This window comes from Emys orbicularis, chromosome 2, assembly GCF_028017835.1.
Source record: "Emys orbicularis isolate rEmyOrb1 chromosome 2, rEmyOrb1.hap1, whole genome shotgun sequence".
NCBI classification, from domain to species: Eukaryota; Metazoa; Chordata; order Testudines; family Emydidae; genus Emys; species Emys orbicularis.
In genome coordinates, this window is record NC_088684.1 from 230,684,249 (window position 1) to 230,709,823 (window position 25,575).

Sequence of the window (25,575 nt, forward strand, 5' to 3'; positions counted from 1 at the left end):
GAATTTATTTATGGTCAGTTTATACCCATTTGTTCTTGTGCCTTGTGTTTACCCCCTGATCTATTTACAGAGAGCAATCATCAGGACTGGATTAACCCATCACTGAGCCCTAGGCTAACAGACACTTCTCTACTCCTGGGGGATTCTGCACCAAAAAATTAAAAATTCTGCACACAGTATTTTAAAATTCTGCGTATTTTATTTATCAAAATAATGCAGTATAATCACTCTGGTTTCAATTATTTTGTTAATTTATTTAAACTACAATACAATGGATGGAGAATGAAAGTGGGGAGCATTGGAGGAAATCCCCAAATCCCCGTGCCTAATAGTAATGTAGATAGGTTTTACCCTTTATTTCTAGTTATTAGTCAACAAATATATGCAGCCATATGCTCAGTGTTACATCATAGGCAACTGAAGAGCAAGTGAGGACCGGGGAATCAAACTCACAATTTATATTGGCTACTGACCATCTCCAGAAAAGAATTAGCAAACAGTTCATGGAACACATGTTGATAGGAAATTTTTTCAGTCCAAAAAGTTAGACCAGTTATAATCACTAAAGCAACATAAGCATAACCATACTGTCCTTTACAGCACTCTGGCAATGTAAAGGAGCCTTAAAACTTTTACACCTGTTTTATACTCCTGGAGGAATTCACAAAGACAATGGGAACAATTCACTAAGCTGGCAGGCTGCTGCATTCTGCTCTGCCTGAGGGGACAGAGCCTGTCCCACGCCTACCTCCTCAGAAATGCCCCGAAGCCCTGTCCCTCCACACTGAGCATGCTGCAATAGTGAGCGAGAGGGACAGAGTGTCTGTCTCTCTCACACACACATGACCACCCAGCTCCCTTTTCCCCCGTTCCCGTTCCCCTTGCCCCCCAGTGATTTACATCTCCACTGGCTGCTCCGGGCACCCAAACCTACCTGCCTACGCTGCCAGGAAGGGGCATGTGACCGCTTTTGCGGCTTCCCTTTGCTTCCCTGGCAGAAGTCATTTTTCTGCGGGGAAGCAAAGAAATCTGTGGGGGCATGAATTCTGCACACGCACAGTGACACAGAATTCCCCCAGGAATAACTTCTCTCAGCCTAGTGCGGAAGGGCAGCCCCGGTAATGGGGAAGGGGGTGTTGGAAAGCGACCATACCCCACATTCACCTGCATCAGTGGCTCCCTGCTCCGGGTGTTGCGACCTGCCACATGGGGTCACAATTTCACTCAAATTTAGCCCCGCTGCCTCTCCATCATTTTGGGGCATTTTTCACTTTTAAAAAATAGCTAAATTTCAAAATGAAAAGTCAAAATATTTTGTTTCAGCATGGTCGAAAAAAAACCATTTAAAAAAAATCCATTTTTTTTTCAGCTGAAACCATTTGCTGAATTTGGCCCAAATTGTGAATAGTTTTGTTGCCCCCAAAATGTATTCTTCTGCAAATTTACTATTTGTTGCAAAAATTTTGTTCAGCTCTAATATTTAAGTTAATATATACGATGAGTGCAGTCACTGGTTTTTTGTTGTTGTGAAAGAGAAAGTGCCTTGGCCTATACTAAGTTGTGTACAGCGTTCACCATAAAATCTTTAGAATTGCCATCACAATGATGTTCACAGTATTACCCTGTACTTAGTACAGGTAGCACTGGCAACATTATCCACTTGAAAAAGCAAAACTGTGAAGATTTTAAAGGTAATTACTGTATCTGAAGTAGTATTTTATGTGCTGTTTTATTTTGCTACTCATTTAGAAAATGACACCCGGCTTCTGAGGTACAAAGACCCTTGTTAATGGAACACCCACGCCAAATGTCTTCTGTAAACATTTGTACATTGACATGTTTTCAGCAGGAGGGGAAAAAATTCATGTCACATTAATACTCAAGAAATTGATGACAGTTCAGTTATGTTTTTCTCATCTCCTTGTAAAAGATTTATGAAATGTACAAATAGTAGAACATATTCTGCAATTATTTTCTGTCAAGTTCCCCAATCCCCATTGAGGAATAAAAGATGTAAATGCTTATTGCTGTTATAGTAAATCCCAGATGTTTACTGTATGACCAGTTAATCTGTGGCCAAAAAAGCAACTTAAAAAAATACAAAAGGAGTGCAGATTTATCATGGCATCAAAAAAGAGTCTGAGGGTAAAGGAGGGGCATTTTGACAATTTTCTGGGCTCATTGTCCCAGAGAGCACTGCTGTACACAAAAGACTGGGCCAAATTCATCAGAGTCTAAGTTGTGAAACCTACACCTTCTCTGGCCCTCTCTGGGTAATTTACACTCCCTTGGATTTGTATCTGCTTACCAACGTGTAATTTAAATCTCCTTACACATAATTTCTGAATTTGGCTCACTGAGTCTAAGGATATCTAGTTGGTGTGACTTATACCCTCCTGTTAGTTGCCTTTCCTGTTTATGTCCCACTGCCAACCACTTAGCCTCTAAGGCTAGGTCTACACTACCCGCCTGAATCGGCGGGTAGAAATCGACCTCTCGGGGATCGATTTATCGCGTCACGTCGGGACGCGACAATCGATCCCCGAATCGACGCTCTTACTCCACCAGCGAAGGTGGGAGTAAGCGCCGTCGACGGGAAGCCGCAGAGGTCGATTTTGCCACCGTCCCTACAGCGGGGTAAGTCGGCTGCGATACGTCGAATTCAGCTACGCTATTCGCGTAGCTGAATTTGCGTATCTTAAATCGACCCCCCCTTGTAGTGAAGACGTAGCCTAAGACAGTAGAAGTTCAGTTGGGAAGACCTGTTTTCCAGCATTTTCAGCTGATTAAGCCTTTAGGCAAAAGTGATCATTTTAATGACCGAAGCACATTCAGTCTCCTAGGCCTGGTCTACACTAGGCGTTTATGTCGAATTTAGCACCGTTAAATCGAATTAACCCTGGACCCGTCCACACCACGAGGCTATTTAGTTCGACATAGAGGGCTCTTAAATTCGACTTCTGTACTCCTCCCCAACGAGGGGAGTAGCGCTAAATTCGACATGGCCATATCGAATTAGGCTTGGTGTGGATGGAAATCGACACTAATAGCTCCGGGAGCTATCCCACAGTGCACCACTCTGTTGACGCTCTGGACAGCAGTCCGAGCTCGGATGCTCTGACCAGCCACACAGGAAAAGGCCCGGGAAAATTTGAATTCCTTTTCCTGTCTGGGCAGTTGGAATCTCATTTCCTGTTTGGACAGCGTGGCGAGCTCAGCAGCACTGGCAACGATGCAGAGCTCTCCAGCAGAGATGGCCGTGCAATCCCAGAATAGAAAGAGGGCCCCAGCATGGACTGATCGGGAAGTCTTGGATCTCATCGCTGTGTGGGGCGATGAGTCCGTGCTTTCCGAGCTGCGCTCCAAAAGACGGAACGCAAAGATCTATGAGAAGATCTCGAAAGCCATGGCAGAGAGAGGATACAGCCGGGATGCAACGCAGTGCCGCGTGAAAATCAAGGAGCTGAGACAAGGCTATCAGAAGACCAAACAGGCAAACGGACGCTCCGGATCCCAGCCCCACACATCCCGTTTCTACGAGGCACTGCATTCCATCCTTGGTGCGGCCGCCACCACTACCCCACCACTGACCGTGGACTCTGAGGATGGGATATTGTCCAGGGCCGGTTCCTCGGACATATTAGCGGACGGGGAAGATGAGGAAGGAGATGAGGAGGACGAGGCAGTCGGCAGCGCTTACCAAGCTGATTTCCCCGACAGCCAGGAGCTCTTCATCACCCTTACAGAGATCCCCTACCAACCCTCCCCAGCATGTAACCCGGACACAGATTCAGGGGAAGGATCAAGCGGTAAGTGCTTTAAACATATAAACCTTTATTTTGTACAAAACTAGAATATTAATACTAATAACAATCTTTGATTCATGATTTCTTCCCCCTGGGCACTTAAATAATCACTAACAAGTATTTGTAAAAAAATCAAACACTGTCCGGTTCTGCATGATTGTGCTGCCCAGGCTGCTCCACTCTTTTGTCGCTGCTACTGCAGCTAGATGAAAAGCCGGTCTATATGTCCGGGGATAGAGCAGTAGTCCTCCACGGACATTTCAACAAAGCTCTCCTGGAGGTAAAGGGATAGCCTGTTCATCAGGTTCCTTGGGAGAGCGGCTTTACTTGGTCCTCCAAAGTAAGAGACGTTCCCGCGCCAGGAGACAAGGAGGTACTCAGGAATCAGCGCCTTGCAGATCATGGCGGCATAGGGCCCCGGTCTCTGCATGCTTTCTCGAAGCATCCTCCGGATCTCGTTGTCAGGGATCCTCATGAGGGTGATGTCGGTCATGACAACCTGCTTTGAATTAGGTAGGGGACTGTTAGTATTGGGACTGCTTGCAACAAGTTCCTTTACAGAACTGTGACCGCTGGTTTACAGCCACGCGGTGGGGGCAGGAGAGGGTCAGCATCCAGGGATCTTTCCCTGGCACATCTGCGAGGGGGTGGGACAGGGCCACAGTTCTTGCTTGGCCGACTGATGGCAGCACAGACTGGCATTGCTTTCAATGTGAAAGGTGGCCAGTGGTACTCCTAAAGTTTTAATCTGCAACAAGTCTACGGCTTACCATCTTTGCCAGCTACAGAGAGTACCGTGTCCTGCCCCGGTTCCCAGATCGGCAGTGCAAAAGCCCAGGCACTGAAGGCGAGGTTCGAAAATTCGACCTTGTCCTCAGTGCGCATATGATAGGTGTGGTTCGTGGTCTTGTTCACGGAGAAAGACTATGTTCTTGTGAATCAAGGTTCTTGATTCACAACTACATTTATCTTTCGGAGGAATTCACTGCCTTTTCCTCATTCCCACAGCCACATCTGCAACTGTCTCCCAACCCAGCCTGGAATCACACTCCCAGAGGCTAGCGCACATTAGGCGGAGGAAGAAGAAGACGCGAGAGGACATGTTCTCTGAACTTATGGGCTGCTCCCGAGCCCAGGCAGCACAGCATAACCAGTGGAGGGAGAATTTGTCCCAAATGCACCGGATACACATGGACCGTGAGGAGAGGTGGCGGCAGGAAGACCAGCAGGCGACTCAAACGCTGCTTGGACTTCTGAGGGAGCAAACGGACACGCTCCGGCGCCTTGTTGATGTTCTGCAGGAACGGAGGCAGGAGGACAGAGCCCCGCTGCAGTCTATCAGGAGCCGCACTCCCCCGCCACCAAGTCCTATACCCCCCTCGCCCAAAGTCCAAAGAAGGAGGGGCGGGAGAGTCCGTGAAAACTCTCACTCCACCCCTGCAGACTGCTCAAGCACCAGAAGGCTGTCATTCCCCAAAATTTGAAAAGTCCTTTCCTGGCCGCCTCAAGCAAGCCCCCGTCCAAGTTTCACCCCCCAGTTTCATGTGTGGTTGTTAATAAAAAATACGTTTTTGTTCATTACTGTTTCAGTCATGCTGTTTTGAGGGAGAGTCTGTCTGCAGGGGGGGAAGGGGCTTGGTAATTGGACAGGACATTCACCTTTAGCAGGCTACAGAGGCGGGGGCAGGTCCAGCAGCAGGGCACATACACAGTGCACTGACTAGTTACCCTGGTCAGTCTGGGAGGTGGTTTTCATGTTCTGTGCGTGGGGTGTGGGGGGGGGGGTGTTGCTCTGTGACTTTGTGGCGGGGGAGGGCAGTTACAGATGTTATGCAGCGGTCCTTGTCCTGGATCACAGAGCCACGCAGCAGGGGATCTGTAACCCTCCTCCCCCTGCCATAAAGTCACACAGCCCCCACATACACGCAGTCCCGCTCAGGAGGGCTGGCAGGCTCCGTGGAAACAACCAATCCGCCACTGCGATTCCTGTCATTCCTGGAGTTTAGAAGGATCATTTGCATCAGTACACTACACCCGCTCCCCACCACAGTCTGCGTCCCAGGTTTAAAACATTCCCGCGAAAACAGTAATAAAGACAACGGTGTTCATTAACAAAATAAAACTAAATTTATTTTTTTGGAAGGGGGTGGTGGGGGTCTGTAACTGGAGAGGATAGTCATCCTTAACTGGGTAAAGAAACGGGGGCAGGTTCAGCTTCTCTGAACAGAAACTTTAAAGTCACTGGTCACCCTGCTCAGTGTTGAACCTGGCTTTCAAAGCCTCCCGGATGCACAGCGCGTCCCGCTGTGCTCTTCTAATCGCCCGGCTGTCTGGCTGGGCGTAATCAGATGCCAGGCTATTTGCCTCAACCTCCCACCCTGCCATAAAGGTCTCCCCCTTGCTCTCACACAGATTGTGGAGCACACAGCAAGCAGCTATAACAATGGGGATATTGGTTTCGCTGAGATCACAGCGAGTGAGTAAGCTTCTCCATCTCCCCTTGAGACGTCCAAAAGCACACTCCACCACCATTCTGCACTTGCTCAGCCGGTAGTTGAACAGTTCTTTTTCAGAGTCCAGGGCGCCAGTGTAGGGCTTCATGAGCCAGGGCATTAGCGGGTAGGCTGGGTCCCCAAGGATGACTGTAGGCATCTCCACATCCCCAAGAGTTATTTTGTGGTCCGGGAAGTAAATACCTTCCTGCAGCCGTCTAAACAGACCAGAGTTCCTGAAGACGCGAGCGTCATGAACCTTGCCCGGCCATCCGACGTTGATGTTGGTAAAACGTCCCCGATGGTCCACCAGTGCTTGCAGCACCATTGAAAAGTAGCCCTTTCGGTTGATGTACTGGCTGGCCTGGTGGTCCGGTCAAAGGATAGGGATGTGAGTTCCATCTATAGCCCCACCGCAGTTTGGGAATCCCATCGCGGCGAAGCCATCTATGATGACCTCCACGTTTCCCAGGGTCACTACCTTTGAGAGCAGTACCTTGACGATTGCCTTGGCTACTTGCATGACAACAACCCCCACGGTAGATTTGCCCACGCCAAACTGGTTCGCGACAGACCGGTAGCTGTCCGGCGTTGCAAGCTTCCAGAGGGCTATGGCCACTCGCTTCTGGACAGTCAGGGCTGCTCGCATCCGGGTGTCATTGCGCTTCAGGGCAGGTGACAGCAACTCACAAAGTTCCAGGAAAGTCCCCTTCTGCATGCGAAAGTTTCGCAGCCACTGGGATTCGTCCCAGACCTGCAGCACTATGCGGTCCCACCAGTCAGTGCTTGTTTCCCATGCCCAGAATCGCCGTTCCACAACATCCAGATGACCCATTGTCACCGTGATGTCCTCGGAGCTGGGTCCCGTGCTTTGTGAGAGGTCTGTGCCACTCTCAGAGTTCAGGCACTCTCCGCGGTGCCGTAGCCTCCTCGCCTGGTTCATCTGCATCTGCCTCTGGGAAAGGTGGATGATAACCTGCGAGGCGTTCACAAGTGCCACAACTGCAGCGATGGTCGCAGCGGGATCCATGCTCGCAGTGCTGTGGCGTCCGCGCTGTCACTGACCCGAAAAGCGCGCGAACTGATTTCCCGCCGGTGCTTTCAGGGAGGGAGGGAGGGCGGTATTGACAGACGGATGACGACAATTACCCAAAAGCACCCTCGACCCTTTTTTTTTACCCAGAAGGCATTGGCGGCTCGACCCAGAATTCCAATGGGCTGCGGGGACTGCGGGAACTGTGGGATAGCTGCCCACAGTGCACCGCTTCCAATGTCGACGCTTTCCCCGTTAGTGTGGACTCACAAAGTCGAATTACTGTCCTTAGTGTGGACACACAAGTTCGACTTAGCAATATCGATTCCACATATTCGATTTAAGTGAAATCGAAATACCCTCGTAGTGTAGACATACCCCTATTTTAAAACCCATCTTACAGATTCTATTGATGCAATATCCTGGCGCAATAGCAGGCAAGAACACGAAAAAAGGACATGAAAAAAGTAAATGTCATTAACCTACATGACATGAATGAGCATGAGGAAGAAGAGCCTGGAGGGAAAAGGAGGATGCTTGTTTTTGTGTTTCTGCAAAAGGTCGTGTGTGTGGTCACTCAGCCTTTGGCTACAGACCCCTAGCTAAAGGGTATTTGCAGACCCTTGGGAATGTCATGTTTAATAATATATACAACACACCCTTACTCATGTCCCTTTGGAAGGGATGGCTATGGGATGTTACCTCCTTAGTGTAAGATCCATTAATCAGAACAATTCATATGTTTAAGCTGCTATTTAATTTAAATTTTATGATTAAAAGTTTTGATATGTGGAGAGGCTGAAATGTGGATATGTGTAAATAAACTTGTGTTCTCTTCAATAGGCTTGCTATGCTGCCTCTGCTGTTGGGTACCTGACAGGAAAGTAAGCTAAATATTTATTTTATATAAACCACAGGAATTGTTTGAGCTAGAGCATTTTCTGTTCTATTTTTGGAAATGATGTATAAGTTAAAGCAAATGGAGTAAGCCCGTAAAGATAAAGGGTGCCTCTTTGAAATGGCACAAGAGAAGTGCATAGCTATATCTATATTTACACAGATTGAGTGCATTTACCTTCTGTGTATCATTTTGAATTTAACTTTGCATCTATTAACTTCCTTAATCTAAAAATTGAGATTTAGCCACTAGTGAATTATCCATTGAGGAATGAAAGTGAGATTAGTTTACTGTTTCAGACAAATGAACTATATGCTCAAAAATGCACCATCTCTGTTAGCTGATTTAGTTACCTCAAATAAGACTATTTTCATGTACAGAAACCCACCAACATTTTGTTTCTTTAAACTTGCATCTAAGTTAAAAATGGCCAAATGAATTTATTTTCAGTTTGGGAGAGGGGCACAATAATATAACTAGTATTTAGAACATGCATGGCACTTGACCCTGCTGTATTAATAAAAATTAAGTCAATGATTAAGCTCTATACTCAAAACTGTGTAAGGTTAGCACTTATGCAAGCTGCGTGTTATTGCATGGAGATGCTGTCGTAATAGTTGGAACATAAATCTAGAGTTACAGTTAGCGATTCACTGCTGTATCAGCTTTGGTGTCGATGTGACTCACAACGCAGGAACAGTGACATGCACAAATTGAGTGGTGAAGTTTCACTAGGAGAGAGACAGTATTGCCAGTCTTATTACTTTTTCTTCAGTTTTACTTTTTTTTTTTTTTTTAAACCTCCAAATACTAGTGCAACACCGTAAGCCCAAAACACTCATATAAAAATAGTCAAAACTAACGCTACCACCGTTTGTTGCAATATGGGAGATGTGCTATATCTTTCTCTTAGTATGGGAGATCTGCCACACCGTTGTCCATTTCAGAGTTAGAATATGACATGAAATATTGATAGTTTGATTTTTCTTCTCTGAATAAATGTTTAATAAAGAGCCCAGTTTTCTGTTTTGCCATGTAAAGGGCCTGTAAAGCTAGTGGAACTGGCCACTCTACCATTGCCATAAAAAATGTTCCAACATAGCATAATGCCAGCATAATGGCTCTGTGATGACTCTCCCCACCACAACCCCATAGCCACTGTTGTAGGGGGCAGGGCCAGATTGCTACCATACTCTATTATGTGCTACAAGAATGGCCCCTTAAGGGCTGTTAACTTATAGCCAAACATAGTTAGAGGCTGCTCTTACTAATGTTGAGGATGGGCTGAGAATAGGGGAAGCACAAAGATGTCTTTATGCCACCTTCCCTTGATCTGCCCCTCCTCATTGAGCAGGATTCGGGTGGAATGGAAAATGTGGCCAAAGTATTTAAGGGGACACTGTCAACTTGAAATCTAATCAATATCAAAAATGAATTAAAAGTAGTTTTCATGTGCTGTTGATGCTCCTGAATCCCTCTGTAATTTTTTTTATAATTGTTTCCTTATTTTAAAAAAAATATTTTTCTGTCCCCTGTTGTGTCAATCCCCTCCCCCCCCACACACACATGTATAAAGTTAGAGGAGTGATTATAAAAGGGAAAGAGTGAAACCAACCAGACATAGTGCTGTAAAATGCAGAAAATAAACACACTCCTTTTTCCAGTTATAGTGTCTGTGTTACTTTTAACAACTGTAGGCTTAAAAAAAAAAATCAGACAAAATGATGTTTTTAGGTTGACACTGTCCCTTTAACTGTTCAGTATTAGTATTGTCTTCATGTAGCTTTATGCATGGAATTATTTTGTAAAGGGCCAATACTCTGTACACATCCTACCCTCCTCACTCTCTATTGAAGTCCTCTGGGTGCTGTATATTTTAATAAACAATTTAAAATACATTTAAAACTCCTAAAATCTTAAAAAAATAAATATAATTTAATCATGGACACCTGACAAAGAGATGGGGAGAGAAGGCAAAATGGAGAGGGAAAAGTCATAAATATAGGGCTAGCAGTGGTGAAGTTAAACAAAACATCTTCTAGAATACAAAATGTTTAGGATTTTAAAAGTGAAAAGAAAAGAGACAGATTTCAGGGAGCGCAAATTCCTCACCCTATGAGCCGCCAGTTACATTTCCATGTTCTGTGATGGAGACTCTTAAAAAGAGGGTAGCTTGAACACACAAACTCTTCAGGCTGAGATTCAAGGGGATGTCTTGAATACTCCCTGGATCTACATCATTAAGACTTTTAAATATCAGCAGTGTCAAATCAATCCTTTAGAGACAGCCAATGCAGGAAACCCTGGGTGAGCACAGTATGAACATGGTAGCTCAAGCCAGGGAGTAAACCTCCCGCTGTCTTCCAAATAATAGGCTGCCAGTGATGGAGCAGATGTGGTTAAAGGCAGTTACAGTAATGGAGCTTTTTGACCACCAGGGCATAGGTTATGCGGTCCTGAGCTAACTACAAGTGCAGCCTGCACAAGTTACAAAGCTGAAATAAACTACTTAGATTCCTAATCTGCATCTCTGCCTCCAAGCACATCCATCTGTATGATGCAATTTGACTGTCGCTCTCGAAACATTTAATATTCTTGAAGTTGAGCATTTTTCTAATTCTTGTTTGTACTGTACATGATGTTCTGTATTTTTCACTTTCCCTCTGATCTATTTTGCCTCTAGACCAGGAATATGTCTTGTGGTTTCTGGTCCAGGTCTCATACATGCTCTGGGTGGGATGGCAAATGCGAACATGAATTGCTGGTAATGTACCTACATTTCTTCTTAAAAATTCTAAGTATTAGCACAATCATTGTCCAAACTGGTTTATTGCTCTTCATTGCAGATATTTCTACCTTTTTCGATACTTAATAAAAAGTTTCTGTCATAGGAAATGAGAAGTGAATTCATTTTTCTTCAGTACAGGTGATCTAGTTTAATTTTTCTCATTTTCAGAGATAAAAATCATCCTGCCTTGCTACACTATAGGTTCTGTAAAATCCAGTTATTTCCTGTGTAATGTACCCGGATACATGTAAAAATCAAGATGGTAACCAGTCTTCTGGTATTCTGTTATGGGTGCAGTGGGTAGAAGCAGCTCTGAATCAGAAAAGAAGCTTACAAATGCCTTTGGGTTAATGACTTCCTCCCTTCACAGGTGAACAAATTGGCCTATGTAATAACCAAATGTTTGGTTTTTGGTGCGTGTTGTTGAGCAGTTTAAATGTTGAATTAAATGAAGATGAAAGTGCAATAGCAATAGTGTTTACCCCCACAAGTCTTCACTTCAACATGGCAACTTTAATTGGCCTGTGAATAAAAATAAAGTTGCTGAATGGTTATGTGAAACATTTTTGGTAGAAGATCGCATAGCACTAGGTACATATGCATCAGACCATAAAGTTAATAAACAGCTGGCTGGCAAAGAGCAAATAGTGACAGCTTTAGAAGATTTCCGTATGTAGGAAGCAGTGTTTGTATACGCTGACAGAATCACCTGATGGAAAGAAAACTTTGTAGTTTATCGGATAGGGTTCAAACTACTTTTTACATAAGAATTGGCTGCAAATACTTGGTTATATATGAAACTACCTGACCAAAAGAAATCCTGGTGTGACTTTGCTTTTAAGTAATTGATGAGTTTGGTCACTAGGAAGAAGCTTTCATAGCACTTTGGTTAATTTATAAGACATGTTTGGCTGATGTTTGCACTTTCCCCTGGAAAATCCAATTTGGCTGAAACTGGCAGTGCATGCCTGATTTAATCTTGCACAAATCTAAAGTCTTGGCAAAAGATGAGGAAGTGGATTATCCTCTAGCTTGACAGAAGATTTGATAGTCTAGTGAGAATCAGATCAATCTACACGCTAATTGTTTTTGTCCCCTACGTATAGTAGGTGTCATGGAAATAGATGCATTCATTCAGTGGTGAAAAATCCAGACCCCTGAGTGCCATAGCTATGCCGACATAACCCCTGATGTAGACATAGCTAGGTCAATAAAAGAATGCTACCGTCGCCTGGAGAGGTGGAGTTTTTAAAGAGATGGGAGAAAAAACCCTTCACTGTAGTCTGTGTTTACACTATGGGATTTCAGCAGCATAGCGATGGCACTATATTGCCCATCGTGTAGACAGGGCCTGAATCTCTATCCCCTTTTTCAGCAGAGATACAGACCCTTAATTATTGTCCAAACTGCCCCCCCCCCCATTTATTTATTGTATTTATTTATTTCGTGTTAGTAACTCAGAAATAATAACATACCTTAAACCTCAGCCTAAGCTTTTCTCACTGAGCTTGGCTGTTCCTATGGTTTCTCTCCAGGGTCTCCTCTGTCCTAATTTCCTCCAACAAGAAGTGACTGTTCTACACCTTTAATGCTCTAGTTGGAATTAACTGGACCCATCTGCCAGCACAACTTGCCAATATTTACCTTGCAAGGTTGTAACATCTGGGCATAGAGTCTGAGAGTGAAATCCTGGCTCCACTGAAATCCCATTGACTTCAGTGGGCCAGGATTTCACTCTGGGTATGTCTACTCTGCCAAAAAAAAAAAAAAAAAAAAAAACCCAAAACACAGCAGCAAGTCTCGGACATGGGTCAACTGATTTGGGTTTGCACTAAGGGGCTAAAAATAGCAGTGTAGATGTTCTTGCTCAGGCTGGAGACCAGGCTTTGAGAACCACCCCCCTCGCTGAGTTTCAGAGCCTGGGCTCGAGCCAAAGCGGGAACGTCTACAGTGCTGTCTTTAGCCCTGTAGTGCGAGCCCGAATCAGTTGATCTAGGCTCTGAGACTCGCTGCTGTGGGGTGGTGGTTGTTGTTTCTTTGCAGATAGACGAACCTTCTGAGAGTCTGCTACCCTGTTACTAATTGTTATGTGAGCTCTATTAAAGTAGACACTTAAGAAGCTCTTGTGAATTATGCTTATAAGAGGGAAAACCTTTAATTCTTCCATTCAGAAAAAATATAATCCATTATTAAAAATTATTTACAGTATTCCCTGCTTTTCTGTCAGCACAATTTTGAGTGCATGTAGTTTTATCATGGTGTAGCTGCCATGAAAGATTGTATTATTGCTCATGACAATTAGAAGATTAAACTACAGATAAGAGCAGCACTTCATAATGCTACGGTAACCTGTGATTGCATCAGTGTTTCTTCAGCTTAGCTAAAGGTCTCATCCTACAGACACTTGCTGCTGAGCATAATACTCAGTAATGTGAATAGTTCCATGAACTTCGATATTCTCCCTACCTAACCTGCTCTTACTGCGGCTAGGCTGCTCACAATAGTAAGTACTACTCTTGGTAACGTTTATGGGATTATGCTCATAGTAATGTACAATGAATTTATGGGGGGGGGAAATGTTTCTCAGGACTGTGTCTGGTTTTGCAAGATTCCAAAGCAGTAGCAAATTTCTTCATGGCCTTAAAACACAAAATGAAGTGTAGGGGTGGTTTTTGTTTTTTTTAAAGTGTAGAGTATTTTTTAATCGTTAGATTGCAATATTGAGAGGCTTTTGTTAACATTTTTTAAAAGTCCTCTTCATAGATGAAATTTGGAAAAGCTAAATGGAAGTGGCATAGGAATTGTCATCCTGAAGTGGACCAATGATGTAACTAGACAGTTATCCTTTTTCTGATGCCAGCCTATATCTTATGCCTCAGAGGAAAGTGAAGTACCACCACCCAACAAAATAGAACATCCGGAAAGTGGCTGTTTTGTATTCTTCAGATCTGTTTTCCATGGGGATTTTTATTAGAGATGAGACCAAGCTACAGTGTTCCAATCTCAGCTTTCCAAAACTTTTGGATCAGAAGTTTTAATTTGGCTCACTGTAGAGAAGTGGCCTGCTTGTGAAATTAAGATTTAGATCCAAATATCCCCAGATTTCAGTGGTGTTCAGGATTGGAGTTATGCACTGGGGGCTCTCTAGTTTTGCCTTTTAAAGTACTCCTCTTATGCATGCTAATAGAAAGGATTTACAGAGGAAAATGTTTTTGGAGAAAAATCCTGAAAAGCTAATGGAGTGCTATGCTGGAGTTCACCTTACTGAAACAAGCAGATCAATCAAGTGGTCTCCTCATATTAACTCATCATTTCACAGCTTATAAAGTATCGTACTGACCTAGAAACTGAATGAACTCGTTTTCGTTCATCATGGGAGGAAGGCATTTGTAACTTACAGCACTGGTTATAAGAATCTGCCCCACATGAAGATATATTCCATGTCCCATATTAACGTTCTCTTGTATACACTCTGTCTCTCTCATAAACTAATAACATGGGCATCTATGGCCATGTTAAAATGTTGCTCATCTCTCTGTTCTTTAGGTGCATTGTAAAAATCTGATGTGATAGAAGCATAGCCATCACTGAAAAATGTATGGCCAAGTGTTGCTGCATGACTTATCTGCAGTGCAGGAGAGGGCTCTACACTCAGTGTCTGCAGATCTCTAACCTCTCTTTGAGAAAGAGACTTAGCTAGATTCCTTATTCTAATGACTATGCACTGTGGAAGAAATGTAATTGTAATATCCTAAAGGATACTAAAAAGTTTACTCTTTGGCAAATGAATGCTGTTTAGAGTCTGATATAAAGTGCTGATCACCCTCTACTCCTATTGAGGTCAATGGAAACTGAAGGTGCATAGTATCTCTGTAAGAAGCATTAAGTGATAGGCAGGATTGGGTCCTAAAATATATATCTTAAGAATCAGATTTTTGATGTGTTTTTTGTTGTTTGTGGGGGTTTTTTTTTTTTGTTTGCTTTTAAAAATAAAATATTCTATTATGCTTGTTTCAGGCCTTTGATTGTTATTGGAGGTTCCTCTGACCGGAATCAGGAAATCATGGGAGCTTTCCAAGAATTCCCACAGGTACACAGATATATAACTTTCTGCATAAAGGCTTCAGGTAAATAAATGGAGGCAGATCCTCAGCTAGTGTAAATTGTCATTGCTCCACTGAAATCAGCTGGGGATCTGCCTTTTTGAGGTTATGTGGGAATTTGTAACTTTTTGCTTTCTGGGAGACCGTTTGTTTTTTATCACAGCATGCAGAACACCCATTCATACCGAAGTAAGATAGAAATCGGCAAAACACTTCATTGAATCAGTTTTGGTGACTAAAATAATTTCTTTTCATGATAAAGATTCTCTCTCTCTCTATGATAAGAAAGGTAGAGTTTGTCATGTCAAGTGCCTCTTTGTAGCGTGTTTCATTACAAGCTGTTGTAAGCATTGATATTCTGTGGAATTTATTTCTTTTGTAAACAGTAAATGTGAATTAATCACCATGACTCTTTTCTAAAGAATTCTTGTAATGTTTCCCTTTTTTTTTTTTTTTGGCAGGTTGAAGCTTGTAGGCTGTACAGCAAATTTTCTGTCAGACCCAGCAGCCTAGAAGCTATTCCTGCTGTTATTGAAAAGGTACAAAACAGTACATAGCAACTGATGGTTAGCATTTAGGCAAGTTTTGGAAATAGTTGTTATCATGTAATTACCTACTCCTGCAAATTTACTATGGGCTTGTTGATTAGTTAAGTCACTATAAACACTTGGGAGATCTTTCCCATATGATAGTTCATGGAATAAGGTTACAAACAGTGTATGGGCTCAATCTGACTCTCACTGAAGTCCACAACAATCTTTTGGTTGATTTCAGTGGGAGTTGGATAAAGTCTTAAAAAAGACATTCTATGTCACTGAGGTGCAGGAGTTAGGAATGCCGTATGTGCAGGTTCATCTCTTCAGTTTTGGCTGTGAAGGAGTATTGCTAGGTGTTCATATTGTGAGATTTAGGTTTTCCACAGACACATCCTTATCTTAGCTCTCCAGGATTGGGTTTGAAAAGTCTCATGCCACTGCTACAGCACCACATTAGCCGTGTCAACTTAAATCCCGTCACAAGCAATTTTCCAGAAGTGCCAGTTCAGCACAGTAGCATCTATGGATCAGGAGCACTCGTGTCCTAAGTAATAAAAGATGGAGGCTTCAAGGATCATGCTACTTTAAACAGAAATTCAGCAGGAAATTTTGACTTCGTAACTGCTGATTTAACAGCTGATAGTGTTGCTGTCTCAGTGTAAATGAGTCAAAGCATTTACAATCCAGTACCTTCTGTCCACTGGCTCACTTTATCTGGCTTAAATGGGGTGGGAGGGAATTTAAAAAGTTAACAAAACATAAAATGTTAGGTTAAAATAGCCCATTATAAATTGTGTCCAGGAGGTTTTACCTGCAGGTGCATAGGGAATAAGACAGCTCACTCGCTTCATTACACTCTGATTATTTTTTTTTAAGTATCAAGATTATTAAAAATTCTCTTAAACAGGGATTAAAATGGTTCTTTTCTCGCAATAAATCTAGGCAGTGAGGTGCAGTATCTATGGTCGCCCAGGTGCCTGTTATGTTGACATGCCAGGAGACTTTGTAAATCTACAGATGAACAAGAGCTCTGTCAAGTGAGTACAAGTTACTTGCATGGGTGATGTTGTTAGATATGGAGTTTTTCCTACATGATCTTTTAATCCATTGGTCATTGCATTTAGCAAAAAAATCTGTTTGAAGTAATATTTCTTTTTTCTTTCTAAGGAAAGGTTGCACAACCTACCATAGGGGCTTGAACACATTGAAATTATATTACTTGCAGTCCAGCATGTGCATGTAGTAGGGGAACATTTTCTATTATGTCATGCAGGGGTGAATTTATAAGAAGTGAAATATTACAACAGTATTATTATGCCATTATGTAAAGCAGTGGTACATTCTCACCTAGAATACTAGGGATATACAGGAGAAAGAGATGAGTTCAATGATAGGCGATGAATTACTAGGAGACATTGAAAAATATACCGTATATACTCGTTCATTAGCCCATTTGTTTATAAGCCGACCCCCCAAAATGGATAGGTAAAAATAGCAAAAACTGTATGACCCTATATTTCAGAGGTTGGAAAACTTTGGCTCCCGGCTCATCAGGGTAAGCTGCTGGCAGGTCGGGACATTTTGTTTACTTGGAGCATCTGCAGGCATGGAGCCCCTCAGCTCCCTGTGGCTGTTCGCCGTTTGCCGTTCCCAGCCAGTGGGAGCTGCGGGAAGTGGCGAACGGCGAACCGCAGCCACGGGGAGCTGAGGGGCTCCATGTCTGCAGATGCTCCAGGTAAACAAAATGACAATGTATTAGATATTCAATTCAATGATTCCATAGAGTTTAAAATCATCAAATTTTGGTGTAGACCCGTTGATAAGCCGACCCCCGCTCTTTGAGGCATCTTTTTTTTTTACCAAAAATATTCAGCTTATGAACGAGTATATACGGTGTGTGTATATATATGATGAGAGACTGAGAATACAGGGACAGTTTACATTAGGGAGGAGGAAAGCACTTAAGCATGTACTTAGCCCCATTCCTATTCAGGAAAGCACTTAAGTACATGTTGAAGTCCCATTGACTTAATGGAGTGGCATTCGAATGGCAGGTATTGTGTTAATTGAGGCACTCCTGTGATATCAAGTGCTAGGTTTTGCAGGCTTATATGGGGACGTGGTAGAACCTGCAATTAAAAAGGTGGTAGAGGAGGTTTCCGTTGCATTCCTCCTCTTCCCCTGCCCTCGCCAGGACAATTGCAGAAATCTTGAACCTTTGGCAGGTTTCTCAAGAAAATATCATCTCTTTTTTTTTTACTTTTATGAAAAGCAGTAGGGAGGAAACTGGAGTGGGCAGCCTTTGCAGCCGTTTTATTGCTATAATGAGAAGAGAGGGTTTATGCAGAGAGGTAGTTGCCCACATATGAGGGAAAGGAAAGGAAAGCTTCAGAATGCAAGGCTTTGCCAAGACAAATAATTTGATTTAAAATTACTATGTATGTGTTAATAGAAATATGCAGAGGTTATTAGTTCCCAGTGTAACGCACATATAAAATTAGGGGTTTTATTTTTGCAGCATGCTAAATATTTTGCTTGTTCTATGGAGTGGCTTATTCTCAGAAAAATTTGGTTTGAATATGATGAGCAATTTAAATTTTGTTTTTAAAATAAATTTGCTGTTCTGACGAATACCATGGACTGTTAAATTGTGAAATACAAACTCTGTTGTTTTACAGTGAGTGACTGATTTTACCTTTGAGAATTGCTTGCTTTGCATTGCATTTCTTTTGAAGATGCTAGCCTATCTGTCTTCCAGATATGTTAAGTGCTGTTTGCCACCCCCTGTCTGCACAGCTGAACACTCTGCTGTATCTGAAGCAGCATCTATCCTTGCATATTCCAGACAGCCTCTCCTAATCATTGGCAAAGGTAACATGATTTGATGTAGCTTTGAACTTTTCCATGTGTTGGAAAGAATAGTGACTAAAGTAATTTTCTTCATAAATTTAAAACATCTTTTTTCCTTTCACTGTTTATAAAATAGCATCTTTAAACTTGGAACTAAAATCTGTTTTACTACTGGAATAAATTTTTTCCTCCATCTTGAACATATACTGGCTTGCTCTAGATTTTCCCTTTATTTTTTCATCTAGAGTAAGTCAAGTCAATACAATACACTGAATATATATGGAGAACAAATGGGTAAATATTATCCTAAGCGTAAAGCCTGTTCCAACCAAAACTTAAACAAACCCTGTTTGTCAAAATGTAAAAGTGTCTTCTCTGACATATACCTGTCTAATACTCTTGCATTCTACTGTGAGAATCATAACACCGAACCAAAGTGATCTTTATTATTTGATTTATACTCACTGAATGTGCCAGACTACCAGACCTAAATCATAAAGCCCACTCTGTAACCATACAACAGCTGCTGCTGCCATTGCTATATTACAGACTTTCCACTACACTCTGCCAGTGCACTTCATTTCTGATCTAGAGGTGGTCCCTCTATGGATCAGAGGGTAGTTCAGACTCCAGGCCCATTCAGTCATTTTGCCTCTCTTCTAAGGGGGGCAGCAGTTCTGATGCTTTTTGTGAGGAAGACACATGTCCAGCAGGAACTGAATTGAAACCACCAATTTATTTAATAAAGGCCACTGACTTGCTAGCCAGTTACTAGAGAGCTGGCTGAATATGAACAGGTGAATGAGAGATGAAAGGCTCTGATATCAGAGAGAGAGGTTCTATATTCTATATATTGGGGGGAGGGATAGCTCAGTGGTTTGAGCACTGGCCTCCTAAACTCAGGGTTGTGAGTTCAATCCTTGAGGGGGACACTTAGGGATCTGGGGCAAAATCACTACTTGGTCCTGCTAGTGAAGGCAGGGGACTGGACTCAATGACCTTTCAAGGTCCCTTCCAGTTCTAGGAGATAGGTTATCTCCATTCTCACATAAAGAGAAATTGAAAAAAATTGGATTGTTTACTCATAGAATGGAGACAAATATGTGACATGATAATAGTATATAAAATAATGAATTGTATAGAGAAGGTAAATTAGGAGCATCTCTTCTCCTTGTTCTGTAACACAAAACCAAAGGGACATTCAATGAAATTGAATAGTGGGACATTTGAAACTGATGTAAGGAAATACTTTTTTCCACATAATGTGTAATTAGACTGCAGAACTCATCAGGATGTTGCTGAAGCCAAAAATACAGCAAAATTCAAATTGAAATTGGACATTTGTATGGATAACACGCATATCCAGAGTTATTGTAGTTTAATGCTAACAAAAAATTTGCTAAGGATATAAAACCTCATTCTTCAGGTTTTAAGCCAATGACCTTCTTTGGGGTCAAATTATCCCACATCTGCTTATTATGGGATTTCTTGCACCTTCCTCTGAAGCATCTGATGATCGCCTTTGTCAGAAACAAGGTATTAGACTAGCTGGACCACGAATCTGATCCACTAGAACAATTTTTATGTTCTTCCTACCAATCACCAGAGTACTCCAGTCCTCTAAAATTGGACTTGTTTTCTAGTAATCAAGATCTTGCAGATGACTAAATAATCAGAGAGCTTTTGTTTGCATGTCCATTCAAGTGCTTAGGAGATGGTCAGTGACTAAAACTAAAGAGAGACCCTAAAGTCACTTATCAAAATATAAAAACAACAAGGAGTCTGGTGGCACCTTAAAGACTAACAGATTTATTTGGGCATAAGCTTTCGTGGGTAAAAACCTCACTTCTTCAGGTGCATCTGAAGAAGTGAGGTTTTTACCCACGAAAGCTTATGCCCAAATAAATCTGTTAGTCTTTAAGGTGCCACCAGACTCCTTGTTGTTTTTGTAGATACAGACTAACACGGCTACCCCCTGATACTTATCAAAATATCTTAATTGCAGTGCTTTCTACTGTGTATGCTAAATATCTAGCACCCTTATTTCCAAGCTTCGGTCATTGGGAGCCCTCATAATTCCTGTTAGGTAAAGGGGTCTTTAGCTGCTTCAGTGTAAATCATGACACACAAATTACTATGTTACTCACAAAAACATCATATTAAAAGGCCAGTATTAAGGTTGCAAAATCAAGTACTTGAAAGAAATGCCAGAATTAAGATTGCCTGTGCATCCTTAATTCAGGCCCCTTGTGTGCATGCATTACAATTGTTAATTACATGATCACATACTATTTTTTTTAATTTTTTGTTTTACACTCATTCAGTGCACAGGACGGACCTGGGAATGAATCAGGGTTATGTAGTGAAGAAGGCTGTTATCTGTAGGACCCCTGCTTCTTTTGTTGCAAAAGTTGGAAGGTGTGTGGTGAATGAGGCAGGGGATTGCAGGAAGAGAATGGAGGGTCTCATAATTAAGGCAGTTGAATGCTACCCTGGGGAACTGGATTCTATCTCTGCCTCTTCCACAGAGTTCCTACGTGATCCTATTCAAGTCACTTAAAGAAAACTTTTCACAGATGGTCAATAATTATGTGTCCCTCATTTTCTGGGTGCCTGACTTGAGATTCTGAAATCTGATTTGATAAGTGCTGAGCAATTACAGCTGCAGCTGAAGTCAATGGGGCTGTGCTTTGAATGTATGAAGTGCTATATACTCTGAAAAAATCAAGTCCCAGGTGCTTCAAAGTGGGCACCCAAAATTAGTGGATACTATTGACCTTAAATGTCTGTGATCTCAGATACCAGTCTTTAAAATGAGAATAAAACCCTTTCATCTCACTGTGAAAATAAAGTGTTTGTGAAACACTCAGATACTATAGTAACAAGCGCCATAGAAAAACCAGTTGGGAAAGTAATCTGTTTTCAGAGCCTGGCTTGAATAGTGTACAGTAAATAAGGACTAGGGCCACACATTGAACAGTGAGGAGAAAATAAAGTAGTGCACAGTTGCTCATTAAGTGAGCACCATCAATTTTGTGCACTGACTGAGATCGGTGTGGTGGATAAAATAGTGTGTGATCGTGTAGTTAAATACTTCATTGTAATGCATACGCATGGGTGTGCTGAATTAAGGCTGTACAAGCAACGTTAATTCTGGTATTTCCTAACTTTCCAGTGCTTGACCTTGCAACCGTAATGTTCTTTTAACATCGTTTTTGTGTACGTAATTTCCTAAGTATTTAAAAAAAACAAATTTGAAAAACAGAAATTCCATCATGTGATATCCTGTTGACATGCACGTGGTTCATAAGCAGGGTTAGAACCTTTAGATCTACCGCACAGACCTCTGCCACTTGAGCTAATGGAATAACTATAGCAGTAGTAGATTATCATCCTCTGTGTGGACCAGATGAGAGACGCAGTTCGCAGTGGATTTCACAGATGCTTGTTGGCAGCAGAGGAATGATGAGACTCATGAATCTTAGGTTCCATTCTAGGCTTTGGAAAGGAGTGTGCTCTAGTGGGCAAAGACTCTTCTGCTTATACACCCCAAGTTTTTGACCCCTTCTGCCCCATTCCCTGCAATGTGACCGTGTCCCAGTCCTGTCTCTTCCCCATATCAAATTCCCAGTCCCTGCTCCAAAGCACGAGAGTGCTAGAACTTCTCAGAGAAAAGATTGTTTTGCCTATGGTATAAAATTCTGGCAGTGTATTTTTCCCCAACCTCTTTCTCAGAAACAGCTAAACCATTTTGGTGTAAATTTTTCTGAACACATTCTGCCTGTGGCAGACACCTGCCATGGAAAGTCTCAGCCAAACAGTTAAAAGTTTGGCAAGTTACAAGCAACTGAAAGCAGGGTTTTATAATGGGAAGTGTCAGGCAGCCTTAATAATAGGCGGTGCTACCAGCCCCATCTATATAATATGATTATTTAGGTTAATTGGAGAGTATATGTATCCTGTATGTTTCAGAGATCACATTGTTCTCCTGTTTTAACATTTAAGCATATATGTAACTTTAAGCACATGAGTATTTATAAGTCAGTGGGACTATTCACTCACATGCTTGAAGTTAAGCCCTTACTTAAGCACCTTGTTTAAATGGGGCTATGAAAAGGCATAATTAGAGATCACATTAAACCCTTCTTTGTACTTTGTTTCCTGTAGGGGCTGCTTATTCACGTGCTGAAAACAGCATCAGAAAGTTGGTGGACCAGTGCGAGCTACCATTTTTGCCTACCCCGATGGGAAAAGGAGTTGTTCCTGACAACCATCCAAACTGTGTAGCTGCAGCCAGATCCAGGTCGGTATAAACCAAGGCTTTGCTTCCAATCCTATCTTCTGGAAAACTAATAGGAACATACCATTAAAGATACAGCAAATTGCAACATGTTACAAATACTGTGGAAGGCCTAATGCAAAAAGCAAAAAAAGTTTAAGTTTTCACATTTCGTGCTGTTTTATGGCAGTGGATAAAGCCAGTAGCTTTACACAGCTGATGTCAAATGTTGCTTAGAACTGAGTCCAGGGTGAAAGCGTGGGAGTCACTAGAAATTTTTGGCAAGAGCTAGGCTGAATTCTTTTTAGTTACGTTTTGTTGTGTAAATATTAAGCCTATATCAGACAACATAGTATTTTTAACATGTAGTTTATAGCACAAAATGAAGTATGTAAACAAGTTAAATTACATGTAGCAGAAAACTACTGGCATATTCAGTGTGCTGACCTTTAAGGCTATAAAGTGGTACATAAAATGGAGTATCACAACTCAAATTTTGCTTTATGCAGCCTCGCTTTTATAGCATTTGTAGTACATTCCAGTTTAATTGAACTATCGTCTCTGTAAATCCTTTAATTGGATCGAAGAGACCTATATTGAAGATTGTGTTTTAAAAAAATAATTGTAGTCACCGACAGTTTAATGTGAACTTACTTATAGAGCACTTGTAGGTATGTGTGTACGGTGGGCTTACTTTGCAGCTGAAACGCCTATGTACTTAAACTTAAACGAAGTTGTGTGTTGAGCAAATATCTTCGTCATTATGGAGTATGTTATTAATAAATCTGAGAATTTAAAAACTACACCTGAGGTATTTTGCTCGGCAGCTGGGCCACCTTGGGCATACACACCAGAGGGCTGAATTAAGGTTGCATGGTCAACCTTCATTCTGGTATTTTCTAACTTTTGAGTGCTTGATTTTGCAACTTCAACATTCTTTTAAAGTAGGGTTTTTGTTCATTTGTTTTGTTTGTTTTTTGCTCTATTAATAATTACTTTCACAAAATGAACACTGTTTTAGAAAGAGAACTTAGTGCTTTATTTGCAAATTCAGAAAAATCTTCTGCTTATATAAACTAAGGGGCAGTTGTCTGTAGAAAAGATTTTTAGCTTGCTGAGCTAAACAAATAGACTTGAGGGAAGCAAGATGTGTTATTGTATTCTCCTAAATGATAGGGGTGCTGTGCTATCTGGAACTATTGCCATTTTTGAAAAGAAATTAAATACAGTAACTCCTCACTTAAAGTCGTCCCAGTTAACGTTGTTTCGTTGTTACGTTGCTCATCAATTAGAGAACATGCTCGTTTAAAGTTGCGCAATGCTCCCTTATAACGTTGTTTGGCAGCCGCCTGCTTTGTCCACTGTTTGCAGAAAGAGCGGCCCGTTGCAGCTAGCTGGTGGGGGCTTGGAACCTGCGTGGACCAGCAGCCCCCCTATCAGCTCCCCATTCCCCTAAGTTCCCTGTGCGGCAGCCGCCCAGCAGGCTATCAATTGCCGGCAGTTCAGCTGTCCCTCCCTGCACTGCCATGTGCTGCTCCTGCCCTCTGCCTTGGAGCTGCTCCCGGGAGCCTCCTGCTTGCTGTGCCGGGGGGGGAGGGAAGAAAGAGGGGGGCTAATGTCAGAGTGTTCCCCCTCCCCCCTGCTTTTGCCCCCCGCTTACCCCATCTCCATAGAGCAGGGGAGGACACAACAGGGCTCAGGATGGCAGGAGCTTGCTAGCAGCACCTGCTGTCTCAACTTGCTGATCTACTTAAAAAGACAATGTACTTAGAGTGGGGTCAGCGTACTTAAAGGGGCAATGCGCATCTTTCTCTCTCTCTCTCTCTCTCTCTCTCACACAGGGTGTGTGTGTCTGTCTGCCATGCTGTCTCCCCTCCCTCCATTTGTGCTGCCTTGTAGAGTGTGAGGATACATTAACAACAATGTGTTAACCCTTGAGGGCTCAGCCGAGTACTAGTTCATCATTTAGCAGGCATTCCCTGGGAAATATCCCACCCTCTGACTTCACCACCTCAACCAAGTTTCACAATCATCATTGCTGTGTACAGTATTAAATTGTTCGTTTAAAACTTATACTGTGTATACACACACACACACACACACACACACACACACACACACACACACACACACACTATATATATATATATATGTAGTCTTTTGTCTGGTGAAAAAAAAATTCCCTGGAACCTAACCCCCCTATTTACATTAATTCTTATGGAGAATTTTTTTGCTTAAAGTCACATTTTTCAGGAACATAACTACAACGTTAAGCAAGGAGTTAATGTATAAAAAATATTTACATTTCATGTTTTTCTCTTGTTTTCCATTATCAGGGCATTGCAACATGCTGATGTAATAATACTGTTTGGTGCAAGGTTGAACTGGATTTTGCACTTTGGACTTCCACCAAGATTTCGACCAGATGTAAAGATTATCCAAGTAATCGAGGAAAATAATTTGAACAGCACCCTCTGTAGGGTAGCTCTCTCTCTGTAATAGCCTACTGTTTCATGTGATGATCTTTGTCATATTGACAGTGCCGTACAATGCATGTGATCACTGTAGTTCTCCAAAATAATTACTTTTATTTGTTTTTAATTCCCTTGATATTTTCAAAATCAATATAATGTTATTCCAAGCATATAGGACTTGATGCTGCTCCCATTGAATTAATGGCAAAGCTCCTATTCAGTGCAGTAGCACAGGGATTACGCCCATAATGCATGTACCATGTATAGGACTATAGTTTCCTTTATCAGAACCAAAGAGTTTTGAAATTGTGGCATT

General features: G+C 42.2%; 1 protein-coding gene across 1 annotated transcript in view; it reads left to right on the forward strand.

The window, feature by feature from the left end:
* HACL1 (2-hydroxyacyl-CoA lyase 1) overlaps window positions 1-25,575 on the forward strand; it is a 42,752-nt gene that overhangs the window by 7,557 nt on the left and 9,620 nt on the right. The window contains exons 3-10 of the mRNA XM_065399289.1: window positions 8,175-8,215; window positions 10,913-10,993; window positions 15,035-15,107; window positions 15,582-15,659; window positions 16,599-16,693; window positions 18,415-18,527; window positions 22,674-22,809; window positions 25,122-25,227. Coding sequence (XP_065255361.1) covers window positions 8,175-8,215; window positions 10,913-10,993; window positions 15,035-15,107; window positions 15,582-15,659; window positions 16,599-16,693; window positions 18,415-18,527; window positions 22,674-22,809; window positions 25,122-25,227 — 723 coding nt within the window. The remainder of the gene's footprint in view (window positions 1-8,174; window positions 8,216-10,912; window positions 10,994-15,034; window positions 15,108-15,581; window positions 15,660-16,598; window positions 16,694-18,414; window positions 18,528-22,673; window positions 22,810-25,121; window positions 25,228-25,575) is intronic.